Below are 16,201 nucleotides of genomic sequence, written 5' to 3' on the forward strand. Positions count from 1 at the left end.
ATTTCAGAAAATCTTTTTTTTTTTCTTTATAATTTAAAATGTTCTCTGGGATTCTACTTTATTGTACTCTTCTACATCTACATCTACATCTATACTCCGCGAGCCACCTTACGGTGTGTGGCGGAGGGTACTTATTGTACCACTATCTGATCCCCCCTTCCCTGTTCCATTCACGAATTGTGCGTGGGAAGAACGACTGCTTGTAAGTCTCCGTATTTGCTCTAATTTCTCGGATCTTTTCGTTGTGATCATTACGCGAGATATATGTGGGCGGTAGTAATATGTTGCCCATCTCTTCCCGGAATGTGCTCTCTCGTAATTTCGATAATAAACCTCTCCGTATTGCGTAACGCCTTTCTTGAAGTGTCCGCCACTGGAGCTTGTTCAGCATCTCCGTAACGCTCTCGCGCTGACTAAATGTCCCCATGACGAATCGCGCTGCTTTTCGCTGGATCATGTCTATCTCTTCTATTAATCCAACCTGGTAAGGGTCCCATACTGATGAGCAATACTCAAGAATCGGACGAACAAGCGTTTTGTAAGCTACTTCTTTCGTCGATGAGTCACATTTTCTTAGAATTCTTCCTATGAATCTCAACCTGGCGCCTGCTTTTCCCACTATTTGTTTTATGTGATCATTCCACTTCAGATCACTCCGGATAGTAACTCCTAAGTATTTTACGGTCGTTACCGCTTCCAATGATTTACCACCTATGGCATAATCGTACTGGAATGGATTTCTGCCCCTATGTATGCGCATTATATTACATTTATCTACGTTTAGGGAAAGCTGCCAGCTGTCGCACCATGCATTAATCCTCTGCAGGTCTTCCTGGAGTACGTACGAGTCTTCTGATGTTGCTACTTTCTTGTAGACAACCGTGTCATCTGCAAATAGCCTCACGGAGCTACCGATGTTGTCAACTAGGTCATTTATGTATATTGTAAACAATAAAGGTCCTATCACGCTTCCTTGCGGTACTCCCGAAATTACCTCTACATCTGCAGATTTTGAACCGTTAAGAATGACATGTTGTGTTCTTTCTTCTAGGAAATCCTGAATCCAATCACAAACCTGGTCCGATATTCCGTAAGCTCATATTTTTTTCACTAAACGTAAGTGCGGAACCGTATCAAATGCCTTCCTGAAGTCCAGGAATACGGCATCAATCTGCTCGCCAGTGTCTACGGCACTGTGAATTTCTTGGGCAAATAGGGCGAGCTGAGTTTCACATGATCTCTGTTTGCGGAATCCATGTTGGTTATGATGAAGGAGATTTGTATTATCTAAGAACGTCATAATACGAGAACACAAAACATGTTCCATTATTCTACAACAGATTGACGTAAGCGAAATAGGCCTATAATTATTCGCATCTGATTTATGACCCTTCTTGAAAATGGGAACGACCTGCGCTTTCTTCCAGTCGCTAGGTACTTTACGTTCTTCCAGCGATCTACGATAAATTGCTGATAGAAAGGGGGCAAGTTCTTTAGCATAATCACTGTAGAATCTTAAGGGTATCTCGTCTGGTCCGGATGCTTTTCCGCTACTAAGTGATAGCAGTTGTTTTTCAATTCCGATATCGTTTATTTCAATATTTTCCATTTTGGCGTCCGTGCGACGGCTGAAGTCAGGGACCGTGTTACGATTTTCCGCAGTGAAACAGTTTCGGAACACTGAATTCAGTATTTCTGCCTTTCTTCGGTCGTCCTCTGTTTCGGTGCCATCGTGGTCAACGAGTGACTGAATAGGGGACTTAGATCCGCTTACCGATTTTACATATGACCAAAACTTTTTAGGGTTCTTGTTTAGATTGTTTGCCAATGTTTTACGTTCGAATTCGTTGAATGCTTCTCTCTTTACGCTCTTTTTCGCTTCGTTCAGCTTTTCCTTATCAGCTATGATTCGACTACTCTTAAACCTATGATGAAGCTTTCTTTGTTTCCGTAGTACCTTTCGTACATGATTGTTATACCACGGTGGATCTTTCCCCTCGCTTTGGACCTTAGTCGGTACGAACTTATCTAAGGCGTACTGGACGATGTTTCTGAATTTTTTCCATTTTTGTTCCACATCCTCTTCCTCAGAAATGAACGTTTGATGGTGGTCACTCAGATATTCTGCGATTTGTGCCCTATCACTCTTGTTAAGCAAATATATTTTCCTTCCTTTCTTGGCATTTCTTATTACACTTGTAGTCATTGATGCAACCACTGACTTATGATCACTGATACCCTCTTCTACATTCACGGAGTCGAAAAGTTCCGGTCTATTTGTTGCTATGAGGTCTAAAACGTTAGCTTCACGAGTTGGTTCTCTAACTATCTGCTCGAAGTAATTCTCGGACAAGGCAGTCAGGATAATGTCACAAGAGTCTCTGTCCCTGGCTCCAGTTCTGATTGTGTGACTATCCCATTCTATACCTGGTAGATTGAAGTCTCCCCCTATTACAATAGTATGATCACGAAACTTCTTCACGACGTTCTGCAGGTTCTCTCTGAGGCGCTCCACTACTACGGTTGCTGATGCAGGTGGTCTATAGAAGCATCCTACTATCATATCTGACCCACCTTTGATACTTAGCTTAACCCAGATTATTTCACATTCGCATTCGCTAATAACTTCACTGGATATTATTGAATTCTTTACTGCTATAAATACTCCTCCACCATTGGCGTTTATCCTATCCTTGCGGTATATATTCCATTCTGTGTCTAGGATTTCGTTACTGTTCACTTCCGGTTTTAACCAACTTTCCGTTCCTAATACTATATGCGCACTATTTCCTTCAATAAGAGATACTAATTCAGGAACCTTGCCCTGGATACTCCTGCAGTTTACCAATATTACGTTAACTTTTCCTGTTTTTGGTCTCTGAGGACGGACGTTCTTCATTACAAGTTCATCAGAAACTCCATCATTAAGGTACAAGGTGATTTGTGAAAAAGTGTCTCCAAAAACCATTCACAGTGGGAAAAAAATAGTTAACATTGCAGCCAGTGAGGCAGCACGTAATTTCAGCGACAGCCTAACAGGCATTATGGAAATTATGAATATGCTCAAACTCGATTAGGATCAACCTGCTACAACTTCTGCACAAATGCAGATTAAAAGTACATCAAGCAAAAATAGTGCGGATAACAGAAACTGCGGGTGACAGAAGCTGCCAAAAAGGCCCACAGGACACCATGGCCACAAACAAGAGGGAAGAGGACCTCCTTCTGAATCTGGCATTGTTGTATGGTCCAGATATTGCTGATTTCAGATGTGTGTAACTTAAATAGAAAATATGTGACCCAAAACTTAAAACACATTTTCTCAAAACCATATTTTTGAAATTGGCAGGAAACACAACTTGAGAACGACATATATAAGTTTCATGCCAGCATTCGAAATTCAATTCTCTATCTGTGAATGCAGAAATTTTGCAATATCTTCAGAAGTCTATTTTCAGTGGATGCTTTTGGATCAATGTTTTGGGGGCAGGGGGGGGGGGTGTTTGTTTCAACAAGTCACCCCTTTGTTGTAACTTAATATTTTTCAATTGTGCTGTGTATGTATGACAGAAAATATATTGGAAAAGGCTTGTACAAAATTAGTTTGTTAGAGGTCCAATGAATCATGATAGAAGGTTGTATACATGGAAGAACCCTGGAGATACTACAAGGTATCAGATAGATTATATAATGGTAAGACAGAGATTTAGAAACCAGGTTTTAAATTGTAAGACATTTCCAGGGGCAGATGTGGACTCTGACCACAATCTATTGGTTATGACCTGTAGATTAAAACTGAAGAAACTGCAAAAAGGTGGGAATTTAAGGAGATGGGACCTGGATAAACTGAAAGAACCAGAGGTTGTACAGAGTTTCAGGGAGAGCATAAGGGAACAATTGACAGGAATGGGGGAAAGAAATATGGTAGAAGAAGAATGGGTAGCTTTGAGGGATGAAGTAGTGAAGGCAGCAGATGATCAAGTAGGTAAAAAGACGAGGGCTAGTAGAAATCCTTGGGTAACAGAAGAAATATTGAATTTAATTGATGAAAGGAGAAAATATAAAAATGCAGTAAATGAAGCAGGCAAAAAGGAATACAAACGTCTCAAAAATGAGATCGACAGGAAGTGCAGAATGGCTAAGCAGGGATGGCTAGAGGACACATGTAAGGATGTACAGGCTTATCTCACTAGGGGTAAGATAGATACTGCCTACAGGAAAATTAAAGAGATCTTCGGAGATAAGAGAACCACTTGTATGAACATCAAGAGATCAGATGGAAACCCAGTTCTAAGCAAAGAAGGGAAAGCAGAAAGGTGGAAGGAGTATATAGAGGGTCTATACAAGGGCGATGTACTTGAGGACAATATTATGGAAATGGAAGAGGATGTAGATGAAGATGAAATGGGAGATACGATACTGCGTAAAGAGTTTGACAGAGCACTGAAAGACCTGAGTCGAAACAAGGCCCCCAGAGTAGACAACATTCCAGTAGAACTACTGACGGCCTTGGGAGAGCCAGTCCTCACAAAACTCTACCATCTGGTGAGCAAGATGTATGAAACAGGCGAAATACGCTCAGACTTCAAGAAGAATGTAATAATTCCAATCCCAAAGAAAGCAGGTGTTGATAGATGTGAAAATTACCGAACAATCAGTTTAATAAGCCACAGCTGCAAAATACTAACACGAATTCTTTACAGACGAATGGAAAAACTAGTAGAAGCCGACCTCGGGGAAGATCAGTTTGGATTCCGTAGAAATACTGGAACACGTGAGGCAATACTGACCTTACGACTTATCTTAGAAGAAAGATTAAGGAAAGGCAAACCTACGTTTCTAGCATTTGTAGACTGAGAGAAAGCTTTTGACAATGTTGACTGGAATACTCTCTTTCAAATTCTAAAGGTGGCAGGGGTAAAATACAGGGAGCGAAAGGCTATTTACAATTTGTACAGAAACCAGATGGCAGTTATAAGAGTCGAGGGACATGAAAGGGAAGCAGTGGTTGGGAAGGGAGTAAGACAGGGTTGTAACCTCTCCCCAATGTTATTCAATCTGTATATTGAGCAAGCAGTAAAGGAAACAAAAGAAAAATCTGGAGTAGGTATTAAAATCCATGGAGAAGAAATAAAAACTTTGAGGTTCGCCGATGACATTGTAATTCTGTCAGAGACAGCAAAGAACGTGGAAGAGCAGTTGAACGGAATGGATGGTGTCTTGAAGGGAGGATATAAGATGAACATCAACAAAAGCAAAACGAGGATAATGGAATGTAGTCGAATTAAGTCGGGTGATGCTGAGGGTATTAGATTAGGAAATGAGACACTTAAAGTAGTAAAGGAGTTTTGCTATTTGGGGAGCAAAATAACTGATGATGGTCGAAGTAGATAGGATATAAAATGTAGACTGGCAATGGCAAGGAAAGCGTTTCTGAAGAAGAGAAATTTGTTAACATCGAGTATAGATTTAAGTGTCAGGAAGTCATTTCTGAATGTATTTGTATGGAGTGTAGCCATGTATGGAAGTGAAACATGGAAGGTAAATAGTTTGGACAAGAAGAGAATAGAAGCTTTTGAAATGTGGTGCTACAGAAGAATGCTGAAGATTAGATGGGTAGATCACATAACTAATGAGGAAGTATTGAATAGGATTGGGGAGAAGAGAAGTTTGTGGCACAACTTGAGCAGAAGAAGGGATCGGTTGGTAGGACATGTTCTGAGGCATCAAGGGATCACCAATTTAGTATTGGAAGGCAGTGTGGAGGGTAAAAATCGTAGGGGGAGGCCAAGAGATGAATACACTAAGCAGGTTCAGAGGGATGTAGGTTGCAGTAGGTACTGGGAGATGAAGAAGCTTGCACAGGATAGAGTAGCATGGAGAGCTGCATCAAACCAGTCTCAGGACTGAAGACAACAACAATAACAACAACAACAGAGGTCCAATACAAGGGCTTTGGGAATTTCTGCCAATGACCAATGTTCTGCTGCAAGGGGTCTTTTCACCTGGTGCAGCAGTTACTGGGAGTGTCCGGTGTGGGCACAGATTTGTTAAAGACAAAACTGTAAGGAATAAAACTACATCATCATATTTAGTATTACTTTTTATGTTACTAAAAAATAAATCATCTGTTTTTCATGTGGCCACAGAGGGATAACCCCGTAACTATTCAACTATACAAGTGATTGACCTATGTGAGCATTCACTAATTCAATGAAACAGCTAAACCAAGTATCCACTGATGCACTTTCTCAAATGAAATGATTGGGCAGTCACCTATGAGTGACCACTTGTGGGCCTGAAACCTTCCAGCTTTTCTCTATTCAATATTCTATGTCACAAATATACTTTTGTGTTCAGCCTTTGTCAGAATCCATTTTTATTGTACTATCATACACCCAATAAAATTGCATTTTCATTGTATTTTAATAATATGTTGATATATTAGTTTCTTCCTAACATTCTCACCCTGAGATAGTGAACCTACAGAAGCATCTATTATGTTTTCAATTACAGGAATAATAATGTAAGCACTGTTTGGTTGAGAGATACAAACCCAGACCTTCCTGCAAAACCCCTATTACAACATCCTACAAGATAATGTGGTAATTAGCATGTAGTAGCAAGTAGCAAAGATACTGGCAGAACTGTAACTGTGAGGGCAGGTCTTAGGTTGTCCATGATTCCTGCACTGGTAAGAGAATGCTTGTAAATGGCAAGTTTCCGGGTTGAGGTACATGTCTCAAAAATAATTTCAACCTGCTGAGCAATCTCAAAACAGCACATCCTCCATTGCAGAGTTAAAACTTCTTTATTAAATTCATACATGGATAACAGACCCAACACCCTCTTTTTACCTTCTTATCATATGCAATTTCATTTCTCTCTCTCTCTCTCTCTCTCTCTCTCTCTCTAAATTTAGATAGTTTCACATTGCATTCAGTGCCACCTACATCCTGATTATTTTCCTGAGTATATCAACAGCCATTCTTGTGGCAACAACATGCCCTCCCCTACCTGCACTCCGTCTGCCCTGTAAATTTGGGCAATGATGAAGCTACAGAGATTTTTCTTTTTATTGGAAAAGTTAACATGACACATTGAGGGAGATACATTTTCTAAAAAAATGCCTTTGTCTTTTCATGTAGACACTTTCCCTTATATCCCAGCCAATTTACATTGCTTATACTTTCACACCAAGGAAAGCCTCATGTAAGGACCAGTAATTTATAGCATAATGTTACCATAAAAACCATTTATGTCCAGAGGGTATAACATCAGACACAAACAATGTCATTGAAATTGCACACTTTTCAACAAGGCAGCTACTTATCTTCTCACAACAGTCCCAACTCAAGATGTTAAGCTACTGTCTTGTTTAAATATTTTGAAGTTTTTGTAAAAGCACCTGATGTTATGCCTGACATTACATATAATGCTGCAAGATTGAAAGTGGTTCCTTTACATCTTTAAACTGCAATTTAATTAATTATAAACACCACCAATAATTCTATGAATAAAAAATGACGATATTAGAGTGCCTCAGTAACTTATTTTATAACACCAAAATGAAAACAAAGAAGCAAAACCAAATAGCAAAAAAACTGCAATCTAAAATATTTAAAATCATAAGTAGTTCTGATGTTCATTGTACTTATAAATCATTAAACATAATTGGTAACTTACTTTGAAAAACAGATGAACAACAGGTAACAAAATCTTCCGCTGTGTCAAACTGAAGAAAACCAACAGTCAAAAGAGTCTTTAAGTCTATGACAGACAGAAAGACTTCCAGGTGCATGTTGACAGGTGCTTGTGCAAATCAGACTCCGAGTGCCAAGACTGCAGCACAAAACAGAGTCTTACAATATCGAGTGTATAAACGTAGAGATTTTTAGTTCTTCACGTGCAAGAACATGCGACTGAAGAAAGAAACCACCACCAACAGTAAGCATTCCAGAATGGTTAGTAAAGTCAGGTAAAATACATTGACAAACTAATGCAAATTCCATCACCTTCCACAGTAAAAAAAAAATGCTGTTATAGATATTAATCATGTAATAGCAGCATGGAAGTTATAAAGTTTGTTAGAAAGTAATGCAGTCTTTGAGAAATGACAGTGAAAGTCAATAGCACCAATGAGGGTTTGGTTCACACAGCCTCTAATTTTAGCAATTTTTGTAAAGCATGAATTAAGAGATAACAACCACCCAGTGAGAAATAATTCTACTATAATTGGAAATAATTTATTAAATGAATCAGAAGACTAACTGCCTCTGCCAGAAACACACCAGATGCAAACTAAACAATGTTTGTTACAGATAGGACAGAAAGAAGACTTCATATCATGCCACATATAAACAGAACAAATGTAAGGACATTCACACTATGAACACGTAAATGCGTGGAACAAGTATGACTTTTCCAATGTTGAGAAACCCTGCAGTACTACTGTACAAAACGCACCCAACATGATGAATTGGCACTGTTACATTATACCTATTCCTCAAAATTTACGAGTTAATTTTAAGATGCTACAGCACGCTGTGACACAGACATGAGAAAAGGAACACACTTTACTCAAAATGTGCACTCAGGTTAAAGACAAAGCAAACATCACAAGTGTAAATGCAGCCAAACTTACTACAAATGTGATATTGTTGATGTTCGACGAAAACTAGTTTGTCTTCGAGATGATTCTGTTGATACAGGCAGACTGCCACGTCTGTCAAAATAGAAGCCATGAATATGGTTATCCAGAATTAGTTGCAACAGAAGTAGTAAGTGGTAAATATCATAAAGGTACACCAGAAATAAGAAGAGAGTAATGAACAAATTTCTATTTGATCCATAGATACAGCATCAGGAAGTCTAATAATTCTTTAGCTTAAACAATTTCTACATGAATCCATTATGGAGAAGACTATGAAATCTGTTCATCTCCACTCTAGCAGAGCAAGGGTTGTCTTCTTTGTACATATTCTTTCCATCACCTTTGAAGGATATGTATTTTAACTGAACATGAATTCCTCTGCAATGCAACTCTTACTTATGCCTGAGAAACAAAATGAACATGCCACTAAAGCAAATAAACCATAAATTATTGTCTGGATGAAAAAGAAAAATGGAAGTAAAAATAAATCCAAACAAAGCACAAAGTAAACTATAACATTAAACTTTTTTGCATGTGAATGATATCAGCAGTTGACTACCAGTTACAAATATTTTAACATGTGGATCACTTTGGAATTAACAACTTTAATTTACAAGTATTGAACTATTACTAGGTGAGTCAAAACTAGAAAATAATATTGCTCTGTTAATACTAAATATAAAATTACAACACAAGATAGATTAACAATTAATGTATTCACAAACTCTGAAGTTTCACTATCACTACAATGATTCACAACAGATGTGTTGCTATATTTGAAATGGAAAGTAATAGCAATGCATCTCCCTAACTCCACATGCAGAAATATCATTGGACAACAACACTCTAATCAGTCTTCAGAAACTCCAACATGTATTCTGGTTATTACTCACCAGCTTATTTTGCACAGAACCCTAACACTCACAAGGAGCAATCATTAAAGTGTCCTCCAAAGCCTCTTGTTATACTACTGTGGGTGTAGTTGGGCAATAGTGTTCCAATTTTCTTTGACTTGCCTTTTACAATTTTCATAATTTCACATCTATTAAATTTAATCTACAATCAGAGACATGACTTGAAACATTATTAGTAACCCACACAAATTTATGCCATGCGCCCCAACAAACTGACACCTGTTAGTAAATTGTGTGTATTTAGTGAACAAAATATGTTACACATCACACTCACCCCACTATACTTTCACAATGTCAGATAAAAATTGCTGACAGAGGTCAGAAATTATATTAGCACTTGCACCAATCTACAGTTTACATGAAAAATTTGTTTCAACACTTTATCCATTTTCACATTTTTGGCTACCACTGTGACGAAGCAAGCTGGGAGATTTTTTACTTCCCCTCTCGTTTTGCCATCTTCCTCCTTAAAATTTATTTTTTACTGTCTGACTAATTACCATTAACATACATGAGTATAATCTGCATTTTCATAAAAGAGAAAGGTTGGCCCTCAGTATAGCACCAGATCTAATTTTATGCTTAGTTTTGTGTATGTCATCAATTTCCTAATTTATTTTGACTATTTTGACTTACAAACAAATATAAATTCTGTACTAATTGTAAACATTTGGAGGAACACCTAATAGTATTCTTAAAGGATCTATTTGGCTCTATTTGAAAACGTGTTAGCAAAGCCAGCCCTTAATTAATTCCAAAATAATTTCCAATTTTGTCAAAAGTATTGTTTGCATAGCAATATTGGTTAATTTCATGATTTAAACAAATAATTCGACTTAATTATTGTAGTAGAAGAAACTGTTAAAAAGAAGGAAGTTTTTGATGTAATCAGTTAATTGACTGAGCAAAGTTTTAATTGTAATTTATGTAAATTAAACATCAAACAATGGGTAGTTTCAGTGCCTATTATTGTGAGGATATATAAGGGCCTCATTTTTGGTCCTGAGACAGTCAGTCCACAGCCGAGTTCCAGACGCGGAACCCATATTGGTTACATCAACTTAACTGTGAAATAAGTGTTACAACAATAGGCCATGTGTTAAAGCAATGACAATACCTGTTCAATTTATTTGAAAGACTGTGAAATGTGTGGTTCGGTTTTTACTGCTCATAGATGTTCAACAGTAAACTACTGTAGCAGTATGTGGATGTTTGCCTGCAACCTATTAATGAGGCTTATCGAAAGTTAAACGATAGTTAACTGGCCATATTAGACGTGTATATTGGGTGGATGTGAACAGTGAAAGCAAAGAACCAGCCAGTTTAGCAACACAGTATGTTGACACCGTGGACAATCAATGAGGAAATAAAGCAAGCGAACATCACACCACCACTGTCAGAATCTATGATAACATAAAAGAGAATTAGAAAGTGGAATATGTACTTAATCACAGAATGATGCCCACAGGCATGAAAGGATATACGGTCTAAAATTAATACAATAGATACAGAGTTTCATATTAAAGATACAAGGTGGTTATAAGTAAACTTTCACTACTGGAGCCAAACAGACAGAAAACTACTGTATGGGTAACCAAATTTATAGTATTTTTGTTGCTAGTAGTGTTAAGAGTCATGACTTGCCATTAGGCACTGGTACAGGTACAGTGATGTGGGTTTGAAACACAAGCATCAGTGAGCATTACAGTTGCAGACAGTCAACACAGGTCTGAACAACGTAAGCGGGACTTTACTTATAAAGTTGTTTTATCAAAACAACAGCAACAGTACTACTGCTTTTTGTGAATATTAACACATTAAAGGAACACAGAGTGGTCCTCTTTCCACACAAAGGTAGAAGAACATTTTGGAACATAAACTTGGCATACAATTCATAAATGTTACCCTCTCATATGTATATTAAAATGTGTTTCTTTCAATGGTTTATTCATTATTTCTCTACCAAATGTCCTTACAAATGTTGCACAAGGTTTCATTGTCATACAATCACACTTTTTCCTTATGGGTCCTCTCAAGTAGTTGGAAGTTAATTTATTACCACCCTGTCATTATTGCACTATATTATAACTTGATGTCACAAAATAAACACCCTTAATGTGCACAGTGAGGTGACCAAAACAATTTACATCCAGACAGTGCAGCATGTAAAATAACCTACCTCTTTAAAAACCAAAATTAAATTAAATATAATGAAATAGAATTATTCATGTATAACCATAAGCAAATGTCTTTCTTTTTATGTATATTCTTCTGCTCATAAGAATGATTACAGTCTAAGTAATTACAAGGAAAATTAACCACAAAGAAACATGCATAAAATAGATGAACATACAAAAAGCTGCAAAGCCAGGAACATAAAGTCAATCCTCATTGTTTAAATACGAAACAAAGAAAACAACTTTAAATATGTATTTATATCTTCATCATAAACTAAGCAATAAGAAGTATAAATACACAACCATTATTTATCAGTGCAACAAAAGGAACCCATTCAATATAAAGTCAATACACTGAAATCATTTACTTTCAACAAAATGAAGTACATCAATAAATAAAAGTTTATAATGAAAGCTGCCAGTTAATCATTCAGCATATTTTACAAACAACCATTATTAATTATTTTCGTGCACAGGATTAGTCAAGGATACAGGAAGAGCATTAAAAAATATTTGAGTAGTTTTTTTCAAAAAATACTTTTTTTTGTAACTGTGCAAATCTGCACCATATGTATGTAGTTACAAGTACCAATACCCATATAGAGATTCCCTAAATCAAATAAAGCAAAGCAATCAACAATGTTAAACCTTAACTAACAGCAGACAAAATCCAATTCAGACTCTTCTTTGCAGATGTGCAAAGCAGCACAATGAAGAGTTAAGTTAGCAGTGTCATCTAGCAAAAGTGGTGACACCAAGAACATAGTCAACAGTCCATGTAAAGTGTACAGCAGGCAATGTGCCACGCCTGAAAAGAGAACACCAGTTCCAGCCGGCGGGTACCATTTCAAAAACACATTAACAATCCATACTAAAGTTACGTTGTTCATTCAGCAGTCATTGTGACTACTTCACTCAGTATGAAAAAAATTTCAGTTCTTCCAACATCTGTGCACATTATGCAAATTTCCAAGATTTTCTTGTTTGGAACTCAACCAATGTTTTGCATTATTAAGATTATTCCTATAATGGTTGAACATGGTCTTCTTCAATCTAGTTGCAAAGTTTGCACCATTACTGAGAAAGCAACTGTAACAACCAGATATCAGTCAAATATTAACTGCTTTCTCCCCCAGAAATTTGACAGTCACAGGACTCCTTATGTGAGAGAAGCCTTGAAAATTTTTACCTGTCTGCAAAAAGTAATAGTTCTGCAATTCTTAGCAGACATTTTCTTAAACTACTGATTCTGTTAACTTACTTGTCTCCTTTTCCGCAATATACAGACAAGATTCTAGGTGTTCTATTAGCATGGCATCAAACATTAATTCTGAACTCTTGACCTACAAAACATTCACACCAAAGAGTGTTATTACTTTGTTAGCTGGTAGTCTACATACCTTTCTCTCTGGTTTTATTTCTATTCTAATTTTACAATACGATTTACTAACACCTTGTTCTTTATAGTGTTACACTTCAGCAGTACGCATAAGTATGTTTAGAATTAATGATATGAAATGTCTGCTTGTGTCTTGGTTGTGTGGATGGATATGTGTGTGTGTGCGAGTGTATACCTGTCCTTTTTTCCCCCTAAGGTAAGTCTTTCCGCTCCCGGGATTGGAATGACTCCTTACCCTCTCCCTTAAAACCCATATCCTTTTGTCTTTCCTTCTCCTTCCCTCTTTCCTGACGAGGCAGCCGTTGGTTGCGAAAGCTAGAATTTTGTGTGTATGTTTGTGTGTCTATCGACCTGCCAGCGCTTTTGTTTGGTAAGTCTCATCATCTTTCTTTTTAAATATATAAGTATGTTTAGATTGTGTTATCTTCCACTTTGAATTTCTTATGGTTAGGTAATGGAAGTTCATACACTTCCCTCTTGCCATCTATACAGCACATTTAATTTTCGAGTGCATGATGTCAAGTCTTTCACCAAACCATTTAATCTTGTTGAGGTTTTCACACTTCCACACAAAATTATGATATCACCATACCTACGGTGCTGCGCATTAAAACTGCAACACCATGAAGGCAGCATGCAACAAATTTCAAATTGGCATAACATAGTGTACTACATGCTTGGATGTGTAAATTACCATTTCAGTGAAAAAGTACAAAGTAGGAAGGATAAACACTGCCTACATTTTGTATATACAAGGAACGCTTACACAGCAGATTTCTTGTTCATAAATCACATTAGAATGTTGGTTCTTGTGAGAAGATCTTGTTCTGCCTCGAGTATGAAGCAGAAACATATACCACGATGTGTCTGAATTCCACAGCGGGATGATAGTCTCCCATTAGAATGTAATTTTTATCATTCAGTAATATTCCTGTTTTCCTGGTCAGGCAGCCATGATTGTCATGCAATCACAGAACTCGTGCGTAATGGAGGGCCATGCTCAACAACATACAGCATGTCAGAGGACATGTATGTAGTCCCTTGCCCATGCAGGATTACACAGCCACATCTCAGACACTGAGTCAGAAAACGGGCTTGTTTGCAACAAGACAGACAATTAAACTTGCAGAGTGATGGCATCTGGAGCACTACACACTGTCAGCACAGTGACTATTGTCATGGCGGCAGATAAGTGCACTGACAGCGGTACACCTAATGACAACACTGAACACAGGAGTGGCTCCAGGTCATCTTTTCAGAAGGTCCCGGTTCTGCGTACAACATCACAATGGGCGTACCTGTGAACGGTGGTTCCAAGGAGGAGAAACATTGTCAGATTGCATTTCTCACTGTCATATAAACCCAGCAACTATTGTGATGTATGGTGTGTTATTGGGTACACAACCAGATCATGTGGTTTGCAAAGCTGGTAATCTGGACAGCAGCCATTACATTTCTGACTTGTTGAAGATGGTGACTCTGCCTTTTTTTTAGGTCTCCATGACCTTCTCTTTCAACAAGATAATGCAAGACAGTATATTGCCTGTGGTGCCCTGAATTATTGCTACACAGAGGGTGTTTAACTGTACTCTGGTCAGCATGTTCTCCAGATTTCTTACACATTGAAAACACCTGGTCATGAGTTGGTGAGAGACTGGCATGCCACCACTCACTAGCTGCTACTCTGGATGAACTTTGGCAGCATGTTGAAGCAACATTGAATTATGTACCCACAACTGTCATCCAAGTTCAATTAAACTCAATACCCAGCCAGGTTATAACTACTGCTGTCACTAGAAGTGGCAGTTCCGTGTACTAAATTTCTCCACCTTGTACCTCAGCAGCCAAAAAGTCGAGACTGCTTTAATGACAAATAAAGAAACAGTAATGCTTTAGGTGTTCTACATAGTCTCCCCTCACTCGAGTACAATTGGCAGAATGTTCATGCAACCATGTGAAACTGTCAGAAAATTCCTCTTTTGGGGTGTTGTTCAACTCACATGTCACATTGGCTTCAATATAAGTTATTTTGTCAAAGTGTTGACGTTTCATGTGCATTCATGTACTTTGTCATTTTGCAATAGGTTTTTAGTGATAAAACCAAGTCTCATCACCAGTGATTATTTTTCCCAGTGCAAAATTGTCTGCATTTTGCATTTCAATGACATCATAGCATGCGTCTAATAGAGATCAAAATTAGAGTGGGTTAATGTTGAGGGCTGCATACATTAAAAATCAATGCCAGTGCTATGCTAAAACTCCTTCCTTGCCACTGCAGTTCTGTGCGTATGATGAGTCTGAGAATAGTGGCATTGTGGTTGCTTCCTACTCATCGACACGTTCTCTCTTACTAAAGTGTGCAGAAGTGTAAAGCCACAACATAACACACAAGTTGAGTGCACAATTTTGCTAATGTAAAGTAGTGTGAAGGGTGAAAATGACCGACTTTGGGATCACATGGCCTCTAACAAAGCTATGTTTTGTGAAGCTGTGGAGGGTGTATGATGAAAATTAAGTGGTGCAGTGTATACAACTGCAAATGCGTCCCATAAGAAGAAGAAAAATTTTATCCAATGCAAACAAAGTGGTTGTGTCCTTGATTATTCCAACTTCAGCATGAGAAAACACGTGTCTCCTCCATCAAATAAAAACTAGCCACAAATCTACATCACACTTGTGTACCTGCAACCAAAAAGTACATTATCTGTGTATTCTTTTGGTCACGGCACCTTGCATTTTCAGGCCAATAGCAAGTTGTGTAGTTTATCATTCATTTGTGTAACTATTTCAAAGACTGCTATAAATTTATTTTAAGAACTGATAACTACTCATCTCCATGTCATGTATTCTTGCACTGTCATCACGTACATCATTACTTGCTGATCCTGTCTGTATATCAACATGATTTTTAGACATTCTCTGAATATAGATTAGATATTAAAATAAATCTATAGCAGTCAAACAAACAAACACACACACAAAAAAACGTTAATCACTGTTAACTGATCAGTCACTGTATTGGTAATAATTGTGATGCCTAACAGTTGTGCATGTAGCA

The 16,201-nt window shown here is 37.7% G+C and overlaps 1 protein-coding gene across 1 annotated transcript in view; it reads right to left on the reverse strand.

Moving 5' to 3' along the window:
* The window catches only part of LOC126100186 (small G protein signaling modulator 1-like), a 292,492-nt gene that overhangs the window by 177,095 nt on the left and 99,196 nt on the right, over positions 1-16,201 (reverse strand). Inside the window, exon 10 of the mRNA XM_049910745.1 lies at positions 8,645-8,725. Coding sequence (XP_049766702.1) covers positions 8,645-8,725 — 81 coding nt within the window. The remainder of the gene's footprint in view (positions 1-8,644; positions 8,726-16,201) is intronic.

The sequence above is a fragment of the Schistocerca cancellata genome, chromosome 9, assembly GCF_023864275.1.
Source record: "Schistocerca cancellata isolate TAMUIC-IGC-003103 chromosome 9, iqSchCanc2.1, whole genome shotgun sequence".
Classification (NCBI taxonomy): Eukaryota; Metazoa; Arthropoda; class Insecta; order Orthoptera; family Acrididae; genus Schistocerca; species Schistocerca cancellata.